The sequence below is a fragment of the Gossypium hirsutum genome, chromosome D02 (assembly GCF_007990345.1).
Source record: "Gossypium hirsutum isolate 1008001.06 chromosome D02, Gossypium_hirsutum_v2.1, whole genome shotgun sequence".
In the NCBI taxonomy this organism is placed as follows: Eukaryota; Viridiplantae; Streptophyta; class Magnoliopsida; order Malvales; family Malvaceae; genus Gossypium; species Gossypium hirsutum.
The window spans coordinates 29,564,925-29,587,297 of NC_053438.1; the positions used below are offsets into that span (position 1 = coordinate 29,564,925).

At 36.2% G+C, this 22,373-nt stretch overlaps 1 protein-coding gene across 1 annotated transcript; it reads left to right on the top strand.

Annotated features, from left to right (window-relative positions):
• Nucleotides 1–16,802: 16,802 nt before the first annotated feature.
• LOC107910669 (mitogen-activated protein kinase homolog D5) lies at nucleotides 16,803–20,664 on the top strand. Its single transcript, NM_001327043.1, has 6 exons — nucleotides 16,803–17,128; nucleotides 17,213–17,342; nucleotides 18,316–18,453; nucleotides 19,549–19,881; nucleotides 20,021–20,201; nucleotides 20,440–20,664. The coding sequence occupies exons 1-6, from the start codon at nucleotides 16,887–16,889 to the stop codon at nucleotides 20,613–20,615; spliced, it is 1,200 nt and encodes a 399-aa protein (NP_001313972.1). The 5' UTR covers nucleotides 16,803–16,886; the 3' UTR covers nucleotides 20,616–20,664.
• Nucleotides 20,665–22,373: the final 1,709 nt, after the last annotated feature.

Genomic DNA, 22,373 nt, shown 5'->3' on the forward strand with positions numbered 1-22,373 from the left:
ATGTAGTTTTTAAAAAAAAAACTCTATTTTTTGATTTATTTCAAATTCTCATGTCTGTGTATATTATTATTTTTATAACTTCTCGATTACAATTTCCTTTCTCTCATGCTAATCATCTTTTCAATTATTTTAGGACTTGTGTATTTATTTGTGTTAATTTGCTTGTTTTTTAAATTAATTTTTAATTCATTAGTTCTTAATTGTTAGTGCTAGAATTTACATAATGTGTGACATATGTTTTTATTATTACACATTTTGTGTTGCTTATTTGTATTTATTAGTTCTTTATCACTCATTAGCATACATTTTAGCTTTTTTTCTTTCTTTCTTTTGTGATATACATTGTCATCCCATTGCGTTTTATTCATCAAAAAGATTGTATTTGTTTTAAATATTAAAATCATTTTATTCAAAAGCTTTCAAGATAAATGCGATACTCGAAATTTGGAATCCTCGAGAGAATCGAGCCCTAATGTATTGGGTTCCAATCTTCCTCGATGAATCTAAATGATCAAAAATTCCCTTTTAATTAAAACATAATAAAAAGCTCATTCTCGAGAATTCGATATGTGGTGTCCTAACGCATTGGATATGCCATATTGTTCTCTCGAAACGAGGATTTTTCTAATAAATGAAAATAAAGTCAATATTCGATATTTATGAATTTTGTGAAATAAAGCCCTAACTTACTGGGTTTTGATTTTCTCATTTGACCCAAATAGTTGGATATCCATCTCAAATGCATAGATTTTAAAAGTCAAAAAATAAACTTAATTTTGAGGATTTAAAATGTTGCACTCTAACTTACCGAGTGTGATGATTTATTTCTTCGAAATAAATGAATCTCATCGTCCAATTCATTTTATTCAAAATAAAAGGATCGTATTTTAAAATCTTTTCAAAATTTCGACCTTAAGACATTAAACAATCAATTCGGTACCAATTTTGGGCGTCACGAGGGTGCTAACCCTTCCTCATGCGTAATCGACTCCCGAACCTATTTTTCTCAAAAATTCGCAGACCTAAAATTATTTTCAAGGTGATCCGATCACACTACAATAAAGATCGGTGGCGACTCCCAATTTTCATTTTTTAGTCGATAACTAAATTTTTGTTTTTCAAAAAAGTTGTTTCGACATTAGAGATATTCTTAAAAGTATTTCGAATTGAGTCATCTCAAATTTTTGCACATTTCTAGTAAGTTTGTTGTTGATTGAGCATGAACTTGCACATATCCATCAACATTGACAACTCTGATTTCCTTGAAGTACTTGCAGAAGTCGGCATGGGAGTTGTATATTCAGGTTCAACACTTAGCTTAACTGGTTCTTCTTCTGGCTCAACCAACCCTCCTTCTTTCTCGTCTTCTATTCACGCCACACTTTTTTAAACCATCATTGTTTCTTTTAGCCTACCTTTAAACCTAGCGTTAATCCCTCACAAACCCCTTTGAAACTGACTCCCTAGTCTACGATAACGTCACATCGAGCCTCTTACAAAATCACGAGAGAAAGTTGAGTGGAAAAAGGCACGAGGGTGTGAGTGCATTATAGCGAAGGTAAAAGCCGAAAAAGAGCGTAAACACGAGTGCGAGTGACATTACTCTTTCTTTCCGAGTGAACGTAAGGTTTTACTGTGAGGTTTCTATTTCATGTCTCAAAGCCCTAAACAAAACATGGCGAAAGGAGGTGGACGACAACCAATTAGAAATGTAGCACCCAGAGAAGGTAGGGTACAGGATTTGGCTCAACAAGCCCATTTGCAAGAATTCCAACGCATGCTTCGGAATGAGTTAGAATCATTCAATAAGTATTTGGAACAAGTTGAGGAGAGAACCCAACGTGAACGGACTCCCCAAGGACCACGAAAAGAACGAGGCCAATCGGAAATCAACCAAGAAGACCTCTATGACCCAAGCGAAGCCAAAAGTGATCAAGGGTCTAACCAAAGTGATAGGCGGAGAGGTCCAAGAAATCGAGGCAATTGGGATCGAGGGCGAGTGGATAATGATTTGAAAAATATTAAACTATTTATTCCGCCCTTTCAAGGTAAGTCTGATCCGGAGGCCTACCTAGAATGGGAAAAGAAGATTGAATTGGTGTTTGACTGCCATAATTATTCCGAGACCAAAAAGGTAAAGTTGCTGGCAATAGAGTTTTCTGACTACGCTATGATTTGGTGGGACCAAATCACCATGAGCCAGAGAAGAAATAGAGAACGGACAATATCCACTTGGGCTGAAATAAAGGCGGTGATGCGACGGCGATTTATTCCATCTTATTATCACGGGCAGCTTTATCAAAAACTTCAAAACCTTACTCAAGGCACGAAGAGTGTTGAAGATTACTTTAAATAGATGGAAATCGCAATGATTCGTGTGGATGTCTAAGAAGATCGTGAGGCAACAATGGCACGTTTCCTTACTGGCCTTAACCGAGACATTGCTAGCACCATAGAGCTTTAACACTATATTGACATCGTGGATATGGTGCACATGGCCATTAAGGTCGAAAAGCAACTCAAGCAAAAAAGCACCGTTCGAAGCTATACCACCGCGGGCACAACAAAGTGGGGCCAAAGTACGAGTAAAAACAACCCATCAAACCGTGCCAAGGAGCCAATGTTGCCAGCCAAGACAAGCAAGCCTATTGGCGACACAAGTAAAGGCAAGGCGACCGAGTCATTTTCCAATCGAACGAGGGACATTAAGTGTTTTAAATGCCTCCGAATGGGGTATATTACCAGCCAATGTCCCAACCAAAACAACATGGTGGTACGTGCGAACGGAGAAAATGAGTCGAACGAAGAAGAAATTGGACATGAATTCGATGTGACAACCGATGAGGAGGAAGAAGTAGAACATGCCCTTGATGGAGAGCTTCTTGTTGTCAAGAGGAGTCTTAGTATCAAAAGTATAGAAGACGAGCAACAATGAGAAAACATCTTCCATACTCGTTGTCAGGTCTAAGGAAAACTTTGTAGTGTCATTATCAACGGTGGAAGTTGTACGAATGTGGCAAGCACTATCATGGTGGAGAAGTTAAGTTTTCCAACCATCAAACATCCAAACCCGTACAAACTTCAATGGCTCAATGACGGAGGAGAGTTAAAAGTGACGAAGCAAGTACTTGTCGCATTCTCTATAGGGAAGTACTCCGACGAAGTACTTTTTTATGTCGTACCCATGCACGCGGCCACTTATTACTTGGACGCCCGTGGCAATTTGATCGACGGATATACCAATAGGTATTCGTTCAAGCATATGGGAAGGAATGTGACACTAGCACCGTTGACGCCAAAATAAGTCTACGAAGACCAAATTAAGTTAAAACATTCTGTAGAACAAATGAGAAACAAAGAAAAGAGCGAAAATACAAAAGAAATGAAAAATGAAAAAAAAGAGGAAAAATCATGAAGGAAAAAGAAAAAAGAGTGAAAATAGAAAAAGAAGGAAAAGAAAAATGAGTGTGAGAAATTGAATATCTTTGCAAAAGAAAGTGATGTTCGAAAGGCGTTCTTATCGAGACAATTGATCCTTGTATTCATGTACAAGGAAAACTTATGTAATACTAATGACTTAACTGAAAATCCCTCTTCTTCTGTTGTGTCTCTTTTGCAGGATTTCCAAGACATTTTTCCAGACGATGTGCCAAGTGGGTTACCACCCCTTCGTAGGATAGAGCACCAAATATACTTTGTGCCCGGAGTTGTGATCCCAAACCGACCAGCGTACCAGACTAACCCCGAAGAGACCAAAGAGCTACTACGATAAGTCAATGAACTCATGGAAAAAGGGCTACATCTGAGAGAGCCTTAGCTCTTGTGCCGTTCCAGTTTTTTTGGTGCCAAAAAAGGATTGAACTTGGCGCATGTGTGTCGACTGTCGCGCTGCCAACAAAATCACCATTAAGTATAGGCATCCCATACCACGCCTAGATGACATGCTAGATGAGTTGAGTGGTGCCAAGTTGTCTCAAAAATCGACCTCAAAAGCGGGTACCATTAGATTCAAATGTGCGAAGGCGATGAATGGAAGACTGCATTTAAAACAAAACACGGTTTGTATGAATGGTTGGTCATGCCATTTGGCCTAACTAACACCCCTAGCACCTTTATGAGACTTATGAACTATGTATTGTGATCATTCATTGGTAAGTTCTGTGTTGTGTACTTTGATGATATACTTATATATAGTAAATCATTGGATGACCACGTAATACATCTTCGGTCCGTCTTGGAGGTACTACGAAAGGAGACCTTGTATGCTAATTTTAAGAAGTGCATATTCTTCTTTGACAAAGTAATTTTCTTAGGTTTCGTAGTCAGTTTGGAAGGACTCGAGGTGGATCGAGAGAAGATTAAAGCTATTCAAGAATGGCCGAGACCAACGAGTATTAGCCAAGTAAGAAGCTTCCATAGCTTGGCAAGCTTTTATAGGTGCTTCGTTCCCAATTTCAGCACATTGGCTACACCATTGACAAGTGCCATCAAGAAGAATTCAACCTTCCATTGGGGCGAAGAACAAGAAAATTCTTTTACTGTGATTAAAGATTGTCTTACTAAAGCTTCGTTACTTGCATTGCTTGATTTTGCTAAAACATTTGAGATTGAATGTGATGCTTCAGGTGTGGGAATTGGGGCCGTGTTAACACAAGATGGGAAACCAATCGCTTATTTTAGTGAAAAACCGCACGGAGCCATGTTGAACTACCCAATCTACGACAAAAAGATGTACGGTCTCATTCGAGCTCTCAAGACGTGGCAGCATTACTTGTGGCTGAAGGAATTCGTGATCATTCCGATCACGAGGTGTTAAAACATATCAAAGGCCAGCACAAGCTAAATAAATGCCACGCTAAATGGGTAGAGTATTTAGAATCATTTCCCTATGTCATCAAATACAAAAAAAGGTAAGGATAACATAGTGGCTGATGCTCTTTCGAGAAGGTATACATTCCTGTCATATTTAGATTTTAAACTGCTTGGGTTTACATTTTTGAAAAACCTATATGCTACTGATGATGACTTTTGAGAAATGCTTGTTGCTTGTGAAAATGTGGCTATTGATAAGTTTTATAGGTGTAATGGATTTCTTTTCAAAGAAGGCAAATTGTGCATTCTGCGAAGTTCTGTCCGGGACCTATTAGTTAATGAGGCACATAGCGAGGGCCTCATGGGCCACTTTAGCGTGGGAAAGACTTTAGCAATGCTCCAAGAGCATTTCTATTGGCCTAGAATGAAGCGGGATGTTGAGCAAGTCTGTGAACAATGTATGACATGCAAGAAAGCCAAATCTAAGGTTAAGCCGTATGGGCTGTACACACCACTTCCTATACCCGAGGCACCTTGGATAGACATATCCATGGATTTTGTCCTTGGATTGCCTAGGACTAAAACGGGAAAAGACTCTATTTGTGTTGTTTTCGATTATTTTTCAAAAATGTCTCACTTTATATCTTGTACAAAAACTGATGATGCTGTTCATGTTGCTACTTTTTTCTTTAGGGAAATTGTTCATCTACATGGCATCCCAATAACGATTGTATTTGATCGAGACGCCAAATTTTTAAGCCATTTTTAGAGATTGTTGTGGGGCAAGCTTGGAACTAAGTTACTGTTCTCAACCGCTTGTCACCCCCAAACGGATAGTCAACGGAAGTAGTTAATTGTGTGTTATCTACTCTGTTGCGGGCCATCATTCAAAAAAATTTTAATTCGTGGGAGGAGTGTTTGCCGCATATCGAATTTGCATATAATCGATACGTTCATTCGGCAACTAAATACTTTCCTTTTGAAATAGTTTATGGATTTAACCTTTTAACTCCATTAGATCTAGTGCCTCTACCTAATGATCAGTTTATTCATGCTAATGCTAGGAAAAAGGCTGAGTATGTAAACGAGTTACACCAAAAGGTTCGGGCCAATATTGAAGCAAGGACCAAGAGCTACATACAAAAGGCGAACAAGGGCCGAAAAAGAGTTGTCTTTGAACCCGGTGATTGGGTTTGGGTTCACATGAGAAAGGAACAATTTCTTGCCAAACGTAGATCAAAGCTATTACCGCGTGGAGATGGACCCTTTCAAGTGTTGGAACGGATCAACGAAAATTCCTATCGACTTGATCTATTGGGTGAGTACAATATAAGTGCGAGCTTTAATGTGTCTGACTTGTCCCCTTTTGATGTAGATTCTGATTTGAGGGAAAATCATTTTGAAGAGGGGGAGGATGAAACGGCCACGCCTCAAGTCACATCTAGCTCAAACAAGGATCCTATGGAGCTACCCCAAGGTCCTATCACCCGATCGCGAGACCCTAGCTGGACACATCGAGGAGACTTGGACCTGCCCTTCAAGTTCTCATTGCACCTTGTTGCGAGCTGAACTAAGCTCAAATTTAGCTCAATAAGTTTAAATCAGCATAATTTTATTTATGCATGTTTATAGCTACTGGAATAAATTAATTAAGTTAGTTAAATTAGTTAAATCAGCTTAATAATTGTTAGCATTTAATTTGTTTAAAAATCTGGACAAGTTTAAGTATTTATGTTTAGCCTGTTTATTGCATATTATTAATTTGTCTAAAATCCTACAGCTCATAAACAAGCTTATTGCATGTATTTAACATGTTTTTGTTCTAACCAAATTAATAGTGTCTTAGCTTAATTAAATTTGTCTAGTTCTTTTTTAATTATGTGTATTTAAATTTTCCAAGTTAGGTTTTCAATTATGTTCAGCTGAATGTGAATTAATTTAAGTTGGTTCATCTATTTTTGTAGGTTGGTTGAATGTGGGAGAGTAATTAAGCAAGGTGCATGCACATCAGATTCAATGTATTTGGCGATACATGCATGGTTCTTCAAGTGAATGTTCAGCTGATTGAATCCATTCCCCAGAATAGCATAAAGCCATTCACACATGGAGTTCACACCAATGACCATTCGGTTGGGTATGTTCACACTTAAGGACTCTTCAAAGCTGAGTTTTCACACCTCAGATGACTGCTCAATACCTCCTTAATTACTGGTAACTTTTCAGCAAAAGTTTCACATTGAATGAGCTTTTTCAAGCTCATTGGCTGAACCTAGCTGTTTCCATGCATCTTCCAAAATTTCCAAGTTCATTGCTTAATCTAGAAGTTGTCCATTGGAGCTCCTCATTCAGCCGAATCTTGCTATGACAATTAAATGAATTTTATTTGCTTAGTTCTTAAGTATGTATTTGACTATTCGGCTAGCTTAAAGCTTGCTTATAAATAGTTGTTATCTCATTTTGTAAAAAGAACTTTTGATGTTTTGTTTAATGAATTGCTGCCGAATTTGTGAGTCATTTTCTCTCAAATTTCATTCGAGATCTGAAAGACTTATCTAGCTTCTAGTGGCGTCTACCCGAGTCTCTTTTTGAACTTATCACTCCTTAAACTGAGTGTGGCATTCAACTTTATATACCTTTGGTTCATACTTATCTAAGTATCGGGTCAAGGTCCCAAATACCATTTTGAACACCTTAAGGTCCTATAAGTCTTGGGTCAACACTCAACTTTAGTGTTTGTTCATTCTTGACCTTTTGAGTCCATTGGTACCAAATTCCTATCCACCGTCCAGATTTCAAACCCATTTCAATTCGACCAATCCCAAACTATTTCGTACTTAAAATCTAAACTATTTTATCCAAACCCGAAACCAATTTCGTACCTAAAACCTAAACCATTTTGACTAAATCTAAACCATTTCTTTCTAACCTAATCTAAACATTTCTACCCTTCCTATTTCGACCCAACTTTATTTCTACAAACCGAACTTAGCCTATTCTTGACTAAAATTCTAAAACCAAGCAATACTTCTTCATTTAATGATCGAGTAACTATTCGACTCGGATTAATCACTAAACCGAGATCGTATCAACAGTGATGCATCACATGTTGGTTTAGGTTGTGTACTGATGCAGGAGGGTAAGGTGGTTGCTTATGCATCTCGTCAGCTTAAGCCTCACGAGGCGAATTACCCTACTCATGACTTGGAGTTAGCCGCAATGGTATTCGCACTGAAAATTTAGAGACACTATTTATACAGTGAGAAGTGTACTATCTACACAGGTCACAAGAGCCTTAAGTACCTCCTCATTTAGAAGGAGTTGGATCTTAAGCAGCGAAGATGGATAGAGTTGCTTAAGGATTATGATTGCTTGATTGAGTACACCCTAGTAAGGCTAACGTGGTAGCTGGCGCACTAAGCCGTAGGGCTGTATCTAAGTTGAGAGCAATGTTTGCTCGTCTCAGCTTGTTTGATTATGGTAGCTTGTTGGCTGAGCTGCAAGTTAGACCGATGTGGACTGAACAGATTAAGGGCAAACAGTTATTGGATGAGTCACTGGTTCCTCATTTCCGATAGGTTGAGCATGAGGAAACTTCAGATTTTGGGCTAAATAGTGAAGGAGTACTGTGTTTCCATGGGAGAGTTTGTGTACCGAGGGATTCTAATATGAGGCAGCCTATATTGCAGGACGCACATAGTAGTCCATATGCTATGCATCCTGGTGGAAACAAGTTATACCGAGATCTTCGTGAGCTATACTGGTGGCTAGGACTGAAACGTAAAGTTACTAATTTTGTGAGTAAGTGCTTGACGTGCCAGCAAGTTAAGGCTGAGCATCAGCTGCCTTCAGGGTTATTGCAGCCAGTTAAGATTCCACTTTGGAAGTGGAAGAGGATAACCATGAATTTTTTGAGTGGGCTACCCCTAATGCGTACTAAGAATGATTCAGTATGGGTTATTGTAGAGTGATTGACTAAATCTGCCTATTTTATACTAGTTCGTACTGATTACTCACTGCTGAAGCTGGAAGAGTTGTATGTGGTGGAGATTGTCAGACTGCATGGGGTACCGATTTCCATCATATCCAACAGAGACCCCCGATTCACATCTCGATTTTGGAAGAAATTACACGAGGCTTTGGGTACTAGGTTGGACTTCAGTACTGCGTTCCATTCTAAGACAGATGGTCAGTCCGAGAGGGTGATTCAGATACTAGAAGATATGTTAAGAAGTTGTGTAATGGATTTTCGAGGTAGCTGGGAAGACTATTTGCTGCTAACAGAGTTTGCGTATAATAGTAGCTACTAGTCCAATATTCAAATGGCACCGTATGAGGCGTTATATGGTCGTAGGTGTCGTACTTCTACCTGTTGGACTGAGCTGGGCCAGCGACGAGTTCTTGTGCCAGAGTTAGTTTTTATACCTAAGAGAAGGTAAAACTGATTCGAGACCGATTAAAGGAAGCATCTGATAGGCAGAAGTCTTACGCGGATCTTAAATGCCGAGAGATTGAGTATTCTATGGGGGACTTCGTGTTTCTCAAGGTCTCCCCATGGAAAAAGTTACTGAGGTTTGGGCGAAAGGGTAAGCTTAGCCCTAGGTTCATTGGGTCTTACCGTATACTGTAGCGTGTGGGACCGATCGCCTATCAACTTGAGTTGCCTCTAGAATTAGACCGAATTCACGATGTGTTCTACGTCTCCATGCTAAGGCGTTATTGCTCTGATCCCACACATATAGTACCAGTCGTGGAGATCGAGGTTAGGCCAGATCTGACCTTTGAGGAGGAGCCAGTGCAGATATTGAACCGAGGGGTTAAAGTACTGAGGAAGAAATCTATTCCACTAGTCAAAGTGCTTTGGCATAATCACAGTTCAGAAGAAGCCACGTGGGAACCTGAGGAGGCGATGCGTCGGCAATACCCTCATCTATTCTGACTAGGTAAATTTCGAGGCCAAAATTTCGTTAAGAGGGGTAGAGTTGTAATGCCCCAAAAATTTAAGTCTTTAATTTATTTGAATGATATGACACAAATTGCTTGTTTGCTTTAATGGCTAAGTGATTTGGGTGTGTATGAGAGTGCTTGAGAAGCTTGGGTTCAAGTCTTGGCTTCTGCAGAATTTTTAGTTTTACTCTTAAATAAATCTAGACACTAGCATATAGACCTTTTAAATAATAGTGTTTGTTTTATGAGACAAAAAGAGCTTGTGGTCTAGTGGCAAGGTGGCGTGTTGTGTAACTGTGAGGTCTGAAGTTCAAGTTCTGGGTTGTGCAATGGAATATTTATTTTGCTGCTTGAGCTGTGTAGGTAATGGAATTGGACTGAAACACAGCTAAGGGGAGTTTGAGTAGTTTTTGAATAGGGTTGTTGGGGGAGTTGAAGAGAAATCGATGGAGTAATTCAAGGAGGGATAAGGAGAGAGATACTAGGAGAAAATTAAGGAGTTCGAGTGAGAGGAAGTGTTGTGCCGTTTGAGGGAACTCTAGCTTTGAGAATTTGGCTGGGGAAATGTTTGTCATTTTTGGCATTGGAGAAACATTTTGGTGTTAGCATCTGTCAAATTCTCCTTGTCTTTTCTTTCATTTATCGGCTTTTGGTTCATTCAAGTTTGTATTGGTTGTTGCACATTATTCAACAAAATTCCCTTTCTTTTCGGTCAATAGTTGTTAGTCGATTTTGTGAGCAACTTTTCCATTTCTTTTTCTCTCTTCTTCTCTTCCTCAATTTGCGCTCTCTTTTGGTATAATATCACCCTTTTGCTTTATCACTCTCTGCGCTGATCCTCTCTTCGTTGTTTTTGCTGTTAAAGGTTTGCAAGTGTTTTTGATTATCGGTAAAGTGTTTATACTCCTCACTTTTTGATTAAACATGTTCTCTTCTATTCTTTTTTTTAAATCGAATACCCTCCTTTTTATCATTTGATTACTGACTGTTGATTCTTTCCTCACGATGTGTTATTTGTTGTGGTTCTAGGGTTTTCCTCGAGGAGTGGTGGAGTGTAAGTGGTTTTGAAGTAGTCACAACCCTTGTTCTCAGCATTCAATCGAGGTAATATGTTATCTCACTTTTAGGGTTTAGATCGTATACTGATTATGTTCTTATAAGATATTATTTGTGGATTGGGGCCACTTATATGGCCTACCTTGGTTAATGAGATCAGTGTTTGTGGTATAGATAATCAATAAAAGGGTGTGATCACTTTTGGTAAGCGGTCTTGGAGGACTAAGTCGCCCTCATTCAAGCAAGGTAAGGATGGTGTTTTTGGATTAAGTGTCAATAAGAGGGTGTTTTACCCTAACGATTAAAGGACTGACATTGGGTCATCTTTGAATCTAGCTTGGTGTACGTGGAGATTTACGCTCTTCTCGTAAACAAGTGTGTAAACACCCTACTGTAACTATAGAACGGAAAAAGTCGAAAAGCTAAAAATACAGCGTTTGAGACCACACGAGTGTACGATCACTCGTGTTGTAAGCCAAACCCACAAACCATGGGCGATTGACTGTAGAGGCCTCCATGAGCATTTTCATGGGCTTAGGTTGTAATGGGCCACGTTGGGCCAAAATAGACCGTGTGGGCTCAATGGGCTCGTGGGCTGAATGGACTGAATGGACTGCACGAGCTTGTGTAGATCTCATAGCCCTGGTAAAATCTGGGCTGAATGGACTAGGCTATGTAGATCTCATAGCCCTGGTAAAATCTGGGCTGAATGGACTGCACGAGCTTGTGGGCCAACTTGGGCTGAGTAATGGGCCTTGGGCCCATTCACACTGTTATGACCATTTAGGTTACCTGAGTCGCTCAAGGCGACTGCGGACCTTTTGAGAGGTCGATATCTGCACTGAGACCCCAAAATAGGTAAAATTACTGTGACCAAAATACCCCTAAAGGGTAAAATAACTATTTTGCCCCTAATTGATGGGAATGACCATTGTACTCCTAGAGGTAGGTTGACTGATTTGTATATGACTATTACTAATTATGACATTCTGTATACATGTATGATTTATGACACGACATACTGCATGGGGTTGGGATATTGTTATGGAGGAAGTATACTGCACTGGCAGCTTTGCTGAAATACTGTTACTGGTAGGTTTGCTACGATACTATTACTAGCAGCTTTGCTGCAATATTGGTGTGTAGGCTGGGTGGATCAATTTTATCCCCATATAGTGTGTTGGGGGTATGGAGTAGTGTGTTGTCTAGATTGGGATGGGTTGTATTATTACACTGTACTGATATTGTATTGGGCTAAGGCCCACACTATACTGTTACTGAATAGGGCTCAGGCCCAGACTATTATTGCATGTTGTATACTGACTGGCTGTTAGGGGTTTACACGCTGAGTTTTCATAAGCTCACCCTCTCCTTTTAACTGTAAAGGTAATCCTCAGCCATAGGCGATTTGGAGCTGCGAGGGACTCAGAAGTGGCCACACAACTGCAACTGTTCTACACTTGCTTTTATTTAAATTTAAAGTTTGTGTTGGATTTTGTTTATGTAATAAGGCCATTTTGGTATCTTAATTGTAGATACTTGTTAGTTTATTTTGATACATCTATGTTAGTTCTTTGGTTTTCCAATTATTTTCTCTTTTATTAGACTAACAAAGTCTCTCTCTTAATCTTTATTTGTTGATTTTTGATATAACAAAAAGAGAGAGAAGAGAAGAGGAAGGTAAATTATTAGTATTTGGTTGATTTTCTTTATAAATAATATTTTAAAGCCAACATCAAGTGACCATTTTTTAATGTCAAATCCTTTTTTCCAAATTGATTCAAATTGAACTTTAAAAGTGGGAGTAACAAACTCAAAAACAAATATACCAAAACATTTTGTTATATCAAAAAGGGGGAGATTGTTGAACTAGCTTTATTTGACAAAATATTTTGATATAACAAACGAAAACATCTTTAAATAAAAATTTTTTCTTGAACAAACAATTCAAAGCATGAATAACATTTCAAAACTTCCAAACATCTTAGAAAATACTTTAAACACTTAGAATATTTTCTGACAAAGTTCTGAAAATGAAATTAAACTCTTCAACTTAATTACAACAATTTCTAATCAGTTTTAAAATTGCTCCCTACAAGAAGTATCGATGTTTTCCAAAATGTATCGATACTTGTACAATTTTATCGATACCTTAATTTTTATTGATACCAAGTCTACTATTTATTTTGAATACAAAATTGAACACAAACAATACGTATCGATACCTTGAAAATTATATCGATACCTATTGAATTTTATCAATACCTAAACTTTCTATCGATATTGTTTTTGCATTCTGCTTTTAATGATCTGTCAAAAACGTCAACAAGTATCGATACATTTTACTAGGTATCGATAAATTATTTTTGGCATTGTTGAAAACTAACCTTAACAGTCACTGAATCATGCATTAAATGTCTCTAGTATCGATACTCGTAGAAAAAGTATCGATACTTTATGTTGCAAGTGAATTTTGATGACCTGGTATTTTCATCCCCAACAACTCTATTTATTTTCTCAACAACTACAATGGCTAGAAATGAATTAGAGGGTATAAATACCAGCTTTTAAAGATCCTACAACAACAAGAAAGAATATTCAAGCTTAAAGATCAATCAAAACAACCTTTATGCCATATATTTCCATACTTTTCTTTCAAACACTTGTGAGCCTTATTTGCATTCTTTTGCTCAATCGTTTTTCATTGTAATTTTGCTTAATTTGCAAACACATCAATCTTGTAAATATTAGTTTCTTTGTTTGCTTTCTTGTATCTATTTGAGAGGAGTTGTGTCTTAAGATTTGGGTAGAAATCTTAAAAGAGTTGTAAGGTTAAACCTTGTCTTCAAAGGTTGAACAAATTAATGAATTTGAGAAAATCCTTAATTGTGGAAAGCTAAGGTAGTGGAGTAGGTAATTGAGGCTAAACCACTCTATATCATTGTGTTCATCTTTCTATCTTTTCTCTTTAGCTTTTCTAAATTTTTAAAAATTCAATTCACCCTCTCTTGGCAATTTCGATTTGACCAATCTAGCTAACAACTTGATATGATCACAAGCTAAATTAAATCAGTGATTGGTTGTTTGGACTATTGTTGATGAGATTGTTGCATGATTTTGGTATTTATGCATTGTGCAATTGATTAGTTCAACTTGATAACCTATACTTCACAAACCTAAGTAAAAACTTAGATAGATAAGATCAAAAGGAGATTATATTGGGTAAAATAGAATTAGTTGAGCCAAAATAGATTACCGAGAGACATGGGTAAAATAAATTTCCACCCGAGATTTAATAATTGGTCCATTCTTAACCTAGGTAAAGTCCATCGTGTTGCGATAGAAATAAACAAAAACAAATAAGTTTTAACTAATGTAATAAATATACCAATTGTCGTTCCAATGATTCCATTTATTTTATTTATTTCAAATAGCTCAGGGAAGAATACGTACGGTGGATTATTGCGAGCAGAACGAACGGGGCATGCTTTAGAAGAAGTGATTTGTTATCACCTAACCCAGTAGGCCCTTGAGCGGATCCTACGTTAGCCCCAAGACGTTGGTCTCTAACTAGAAAAGTAAATGCTTGAGCTTGAGAAGCTTCTGGTCTAGTGGGCCCGTAAAACTCACTAGGATAAGCGTTATTATTGAACCAGACAAAGCAACAAGCAATGAAACCAAAAACAGATAAAGCACCTAAACTATAAAACAAGTAAGCCTCTCCCGACCATACAAGTGCACGGTGAGCCCATGCAAAAGGTTTGGTTAAGATATGCTAAATTCCACCAAATATACAAATAGAACCTAACCATATATGTCCTTCAATTATATCTTCCAAATCATCTACACTAACAATCCATCCTTCACCTCCAAAGGGAGATTTTAGTAAATAACCAATTATAACACTTGAACTAAGAGTCAAGTTGGTAATTTCTCTTACATCTCCCCCTCTCGGAGCCTAGGTATCGTATACGCCCCCAAAATAAAGAGCCTTGAATACTAGAAGAAAAGCGCCTATACCTGACATCTAAAACCAATAGGTGCGACATTTACTCGAGTGAGATTGAGAGGAGATCTCAAGGGCTTTCCTTTTAGCCGATTGAAACCTAGAGGATATGTCGTTTAAAGGGAGGACATGGCCTTAATAACAACCGATTGTGAGGCCATTAGCAATAGAAAGAGCAACCACTAACTGGATCTTGTGAGAAGTCTTCAATTAGAGTAAATAATAGTTTTAGTTCTTTAGTAACAAAATTTAGTAATCTAGTTAGTTGATATTCATTGCTCACTATGGATTTCTTCAATAACTTGAATTTCTATTAGATCAATAGACCTTTGTATAGCATAGAAAATCTTTGGTCTATCTATCAATATCCATTCTCTCTTGGGTACGATCCTTGGAGCACTTACTAGTATTTTATTGGAAAACACTATACTGTAACTTGACTTGTAGTGTTGCGGTAGAGATTCCATGTATGTTTCTTGTTGAAAATTTGTTGTTATTTGTATTATTTTATGAAGCATAGTAGAGCCTCATCACATGAAAATCAATATCAATAGGTATTGGATTCTCATAGAGATGCCCTAATTGCCTCTTCAACCAATCTAACTTCACCCGAAGCCTTTTGAAATAAAAAAAAGAAGTTAGTACATGTTCTGAAAGCTTTATTAAGGATCTGTCCTAGATTGTTCCTAAAACTTCTAATTACAAAACGCTTGACCACTAGAAGCTCCATTAGCAATGTTACATCTTCTAGCCTTGTTGTCCCTTCACCGCATAAGAGACAAAACATATGGGTATCTAGTTTCCATTGTTCAATAAGAATTGATAGGAATAACAAAATGTAAGTAACTCTCCCAATTTATCTTGCATGGAAGAAAGCATCAACTTTTAATTGAGAAAAGATTCTTCCGTCAAGTGAATCAACACTTATATTGTCGCGAAGTTGACCCACAAGAGAATACTCTAATGTTTCTACATTTCGACCAACATGTCTTTATTTGGATCTCAATAAGTTGGCAAATATTATGGTACGATTGATAATTGTAATTTATATGTACTTAGTTATACGTAGAAGACAATTTGTTTTGGTTTATTATGAAGAATTAACAAGTTTAATTGCCTATTTATAAGTTCTAAAATTAAGGTATGCTAAGATTTTAAGCAAGCCAACACCTATGAGTATTGAATTTAATTTGTATCTCTGTTAGAATTTATTTAGATTATATTATCCATTAAAAAAACAAAATTAGTACACAACTCAACACCCATTGTGTTTATCCGGAGTCATTTCGAAATTAAATTGTCACCGTTTAATTTTCAAATTTTTTTCATGAACTCAAAATAGGTTGATGTTAAGATACAATAATCATAAGATAATAATTAATCATGATTCTAAGGGTGCACAGAAAAACTTTAAAGCGTTGCTATGCGCCTTAAACTCGACATCAACGAGTGTTGAGGTAAAAAATTGGATTAGGGAAAAAACTATCCCATCCACTTATATTAATAAATATTATAAAAGTTTATATTAAAGAACCCAAAAAACTAACTTTCAATAAATTATTTTTAAGGATAAAGAACATTTTGTCCCTAAATTTGGCAGAATTTTTCCATTTTTGATATGTGATTATATAATAGTTTGATATTATGCCAAATCATCGTCTAAAAGAGTAATTCTTTTATAAGAATATTACCAAAATTAGAAAAATTATCAAATTCAGAAAATAATGTGAAAAAAAATAAAGAGATTGGAACCAAAGTGGGAAAACTTGCATAGTTTAGGGGCTAAATGTCTTATCCTTTATTTTTATTTTTTAATATGAATTAACGATTTATTACTTCCATTATTGCAACAATTATCCTTAAATAAACACTTTAAAATCAAACCGCATGAATCAATTTTGAAGAACAATTACCGAACACGGCAGCACCAGTTTCCTATTGCAGGAAAAAAATTAAAATAGAAAAAACAACACAGATCTATTAACCAATAAAATCCTACGCATCCTTCCAGTACACCCACTCACCCTAATTTCTTTTTAGATTCTTTTTTCCAGGAATTAAGGTAAGAATGGAAGGCGGAGGACCACCACAGGCGGCGGACACCGAGATGGCAGAAGCAGCTCAGCAACAGCCACAACACCACCAGCAACATCCGCCGCAGGTGGCCGCTGGCCTGGAAAATATTCCGGCCACCCTAAGCCACGGCGGCAGGTTTATTCAGTATAACATCTTTGGTAACATTTTCGAGGTCACTGCTAAATATAAACCACCTATTATGCCTATCGGTAAAGGCGCTTACGGCATCGTTTGGTAACCGCTCTTCTTCTGCTTCTTCTACTTCTTTTGATTATTTAATTGATTATTGTTAATTTTGTTTAATTTAATTTATCTTAGTTCCGCATTGAATTCCGAGACAAATGAACACGTTGCGTTAAAGAAGATAGCGAACGCATTTGATAACAAGATTGATGCGAAGAGAACTCTTCGTGAGATCAAGCTGCTTCGTCACATGGATCATGAAAACGTCAGTGAGTGGAATTTTTTGGGGGGTTCTTTTAAATTGATTTTGATTCATTTCATTTGTCATTGATTCCTTTATGTGTTTTGGTTTTAGGTTCTGTTTTGCTGTTCTAATGTTCTTTATGGCTAATATTACTCCAACTCGTTGTGATAGGATCAGAACCCCATTTGATTCTTGGCTTCTAAGTATTAGATATGTGTCCGATTTATATAGGTACTTCAGAGGAAAATTAAAGGAATAGAGCTGTGGCAACATAGAAGTATTCAACTCACTCACCAATCATTGAATAAACCTTAGCTCGATATGAGTTTAGCTCTTAGGATCTCGATGATTACTGGCTTACCTACTTGTTCATTTTCCTGGAATATCCAATCACGGGCATAAATAATTATTTTTCTATAATTGCTAAAAACTTGGGATGTTTGACGTGTATAATTATTAATGAGTAAAGAGTAGAGATTTTTCTCCTAAGTATTAGTTTTTATGCTTTCTTACAGCATTTAGGAACTTTCCTTGAGTGAAGAACAGAAAGTAAGATATTTTCTATGTAATGTAAACCCTGGAAGTTATTATTTTTCTTTCTCCGATGAGATGTTGGATCATATTTATGCTAGTAAAAAGCCTCAAATTCCTCCACTAAAATTTCAATTCCAAGTTTTAAACAGTATCGTCCTATCCTATAGTGGTTTGCACTATTCTGATTTATAAACATTAATAATATCTATGTACAACAGTAGAAGATTTTTCTGGGTCAAATTTGGTTGTTTTGTTGTTCAGGTTGGTTAAATCTTGTCTATCACTAGTGAAAATTTACTTAAACCATAGCTGAGAATGTAATCCCTTTACATTAATTGGTCATAACACGTTCTTTCTTTGTCCCAATTCCTTTTTCTCTGGCTGTGAAAGAGAGAACTGGAAAGAACAATATCATTTTTGTTATCATGGTGGTTTAGTCTCATTTGCACCTTTTATGCAGGTTGTTGCAATCAGGGATATAATTCCACCACCTCAAAGGGAATGCTTTAATGATGTTTATATTGCGTACGAGCTGATGGACACTGACCTGCATCAGATAATCCGTTCTAATCAAGCTTTATCTGAAGAGCATTGTCAGGTTGTTATGTAGAGATTTGGTTGCTTTTTAACATAAGAGTCACATCCCTTAAATTACTAGTTCAAGTTTTATGGTACAGTTATTTCAGTTGGCTGCTAATTTAGATCCTTAAGTTTGCTCCCTTCAAGCCCCGTTGTTAGTCAGCACAGGGCTTTTTTTCTTCCTAATTAGTCTTGCTTAACTGAATTGGCAATATCAACTGCTATAGTTGCAAACATTTCCCATCTATTGCACTTGAAGAATTATGCATAGAGAAATTTCTTAGGCTTTTAAAGAACTAGTTATTTGTATGAGCCTCTAATTGTCAAAAGGTTGGTACCTGATGTTGGACTACATGCAAGTTACTGTTTGATTGCAAATATCCATTCTTATTGGAGGGGGAAAACAGGGGTAAATATGTGGCAAATGAGGTTTCTTTAGAAATATGCCATAGTATCAATATTGGATCAAGAAGTTCAAGGTTTTGTGCAGTTGTGTCTTCTGACCTTGATTTTAAAGTTTATTTTATGGACAACTAGTGAGGGTTCGTTTATGCTTGGATATATGGTTTTGTGGGGCTCAACTTCAAAAGAAAGGCTTCAGGGTTGATTTTAGATCTGAATGTTTGCTGAAATTTAGAAAAAAAAGCAAAAAGGAGAAGTCATAGTATTCTCCCCTGTATTTTCTTAGGTTTCAAGTTGAAGGTTTCAAGGCCCCAAAGGCTTCACACCTGGGGTAGTTGATTCATGCAATTCCAAAGAAAAGCTTAAGTGCAAAAAATAAACTTAACTGGTCCTTGCATAACTGAAAATCCTATTTATACGTAGATGGGAAATTGACAAAGTAGATGCAAATGGTCATTGAGTAAAACGAACACATAACTAATAAAAACACATTTCTAACATAATTGTTATAGTATAGACAAGATTGCTTTCTTTTTCTTTTTATTTCCAAAAATAACATTATTAATTTTTTTTTCAAATGTCTTCTGCTTTTGTTTTCGAATGTTGTTGAAAAACAACTGAACAGTACCCAATATAATTGTAATGGCCATATTTTAAGGGTTTCTCTTTGAGCCTTAACATCAAATTAACCATCGGTGTTTGTGCTTTGCAGTATTTCCTCTATCAGATCTTACGTGGGCTGAAGTATATACACTCTGCAAATGTTCTACACAGGGACTTGAAACCTAGCAACCTTCTCCTGAATGCTAATTGTGACTTGAAAATATGTGATTTTGGACTCGCTCGTGTCACCTCTGAAAGTGATTTTATGACTGAATATGTTGTTACAAGATGGTACCGTCCACCTGAACTGTTGCTAAACTCTTCAGACTATACTGCAGCCATTGATGTATGGTCAGTGGGTTGCATTTTTATGGAATTGATGGATCGAAAGCCATTATTTCCTGGAAGAGATCATGTGCATCAGCTTCGATTACTTATGGAAGTAAGTTCTTTCCCAACCAATATAAAATTAATCTACAATACAAACAAATAAGTTGCTGAATAGGGTGCGAAGGGCAAAAATATGGTAAACTGAAAATTGCTTGTAAAATTTCACAAGTATTGAACTCTTTGCATTGCAGCTGATTGGCACCCCATCAGAGGCTGAGTTGGAGTTTTTAAATGAGAATGCTAAGAGATATATTCGACAACTTCCTCTTTATCGTCGGGAATCTTTCACTGAAAAGTTTCCAAATGTCCACCCTTTAGCTATTGATCTTGTTGAGAAGATGTTAACTTTTGATCCCAGACAAAGGATTACTGGTGAGTTTGTTGCAAACTATTAGGTTTCTCTCTCTCTCTCTCTCTCTCTCTCTCTCTCTTATGCATTTGCCTGTTGCTGTTTGACACATCATATAGACTCAGCCTGTGTTATTACTCTTTCCCAATTTTGTCACCGTAGTTTGCTAAAATATACAAAATGGTCACAGCTCCCAATGAGGTTAGTGTCATTGTCTTCGACTTGAGTTGGAACTCATGTAACACTACCTATTCGTTTCAGTTGAGGACGCACTTGCTCATCCCTATCTAACGTCACTGCATGACATAAGTGATGAACCTGTATGCATGACCCCCTTTAGCTTCGACTTCGAGCAGCATGCATTAACTGAGGAGCAGATGAAGGAGCTGATATATCGGGAGGCACTTGCATTCAACCCAGAATATCTGCAGCAGTGATGAGTCCATATGCCATTGATTTATTGATGAGCTTTTGTCAGTGTTGGTGATCGTTTTCTTCCTGTATATATACGTACGTATGTAGGTATGTATGTATTTATGTATGTATGTATGTATGTACGTATGTATGTTCCAATCCCAGGATAGAATGGCTATTGGAATTGAGATATTTAATTATGGGCAAAATGCAGGAAACTAAAACAGTTGTATTGGTGTTTTTATGTACGGCTGTCTTGATTTCTTTCTTTCGTTGTTCTATCTGTTTCAATCGACCCGACTTTGGACTTCTCATATATTTGCTTCTCTACCCTTAATCATTTTCATAACCAAGTTTTGCTTCTATGGGCTTTAAATTACAGAGCATTTTAAGCAGAATTTGATTTTTTGTTTTTATATTTATTTAGCTAAATAAATAATTATGAAAATATTACTTTTACATCGATAGATCTTTTATATTTTATATTTTATATTTCATTCATTTATATACATGTACAAATTGGAATTAAGAAAACTGTTTTAAATATTTGTTTTATGTAAATCAACTTTCAGTCTTCCAATTCATATTAATATGGATAATATTTTGATGGTAAAAGAAAATATAAGTAATATTTTAGATCATTATGATAGAGATATCGAATGAATTTAAAAATTCACTTGTATGCTAAATACAGTTATATTGATAAGCATAATAGAAATTAATAAAAGGATTAAAAGCGGATTAGTTATATTGTAATGTTTTAGTAATTGGACCGGAGACTAAATTGGTGAGATTTAACCGATTGGTTGTATTAAAAAATAATTTAAATATAAAATAAGTAATTTTAATATTAAATGAGTATTGAATATAACAAATATTTAATAAAGAATATTTTCTATTAAATAGTACAAATTTTAGTATAAGTTCAAGCGATTAAAATTTTTTCAAGAAGTTTAAAATTGATTTCGAGGTTTTATTAATTTTTATTGGCTTTTTAATGGAAGTCAATTTCGTACCAAAGGTATCAGTCGAAATGTCTCATTCCGAAATTCGAAACAACTATAAATTTTGGTTGGTATTGGGCATACCAATGCTTAGCCGTAAATTTTGTCTGTATCTCCCAAAATACAACGTATTAACTGGTACAAAGAAACAATTTTCTAAGACCCCAAAAATGAAATCATTTAACATATGCCTGTTAATTAATGCTTCAGTAATCAATTAGATAGCTGTTGTTTTTTTTTTTTTACTTTTAAGATGTATTAAATTTATTTAAAATTTAATTAAATTTAATTAGAATACATAATCTTCTATCAATTATGTATAGTGCGTTTTATATAATTGATTAATATTTTATATTTACATTTGACATTTGTAAATATTTTTTATATAAATATATTTAATATTTTTAAAGATAACGGTAAACTTAAAACAATACATCGAAATAAGTTGATACCAATAATTACTGGTACTAATAAAAATGACACATCTATCAATACAATACTTTTTTTTCATCAGTTCAATTGATTTTTGAAGGATTTTGTTGATACAAATTTTAGGTTAGGAACTTGGAGATGGTTTACCCGATCAGTGTAAGGATGGACGGAGAGCCGTAAGATTGAATAAGGCTGGAAGAATGATGGAAATGGGAGAGAAGCTTGTAGCTTATTAGAGAAGAAAGAAATTCCAAAAATTGTGAGTTCTTCGTAGAAAAAGAGATGGAAAAATGTGGGAGAGAATACCTCTTTCCTATGCCCTTTTAGGGTATGCATGAGAGGTAT

Coding starts and splice junctions, on each gene's coding strand:
- LOC107910669 (NM_001327043.1), top strand. CDS start 16,887: ATGGAAGGCGGAGGACCACCACAGGCGGCGGACACCGAGATGGCAGAA. Junction 18,454..19,548: donor TATCTGAAGAGCATTGTCAG/GTTGTTATGTAG, acceptor TGTGCTTTGCAG/TATTTCCTCTATCAGATCTT. Junction 19,882..20,020: donor AGCTTCGATTACTTATGGAA/GTAAGTTCTTTC, acceptor TTTGCATTGCAG/CTGATTGGCACCCCATCAGA.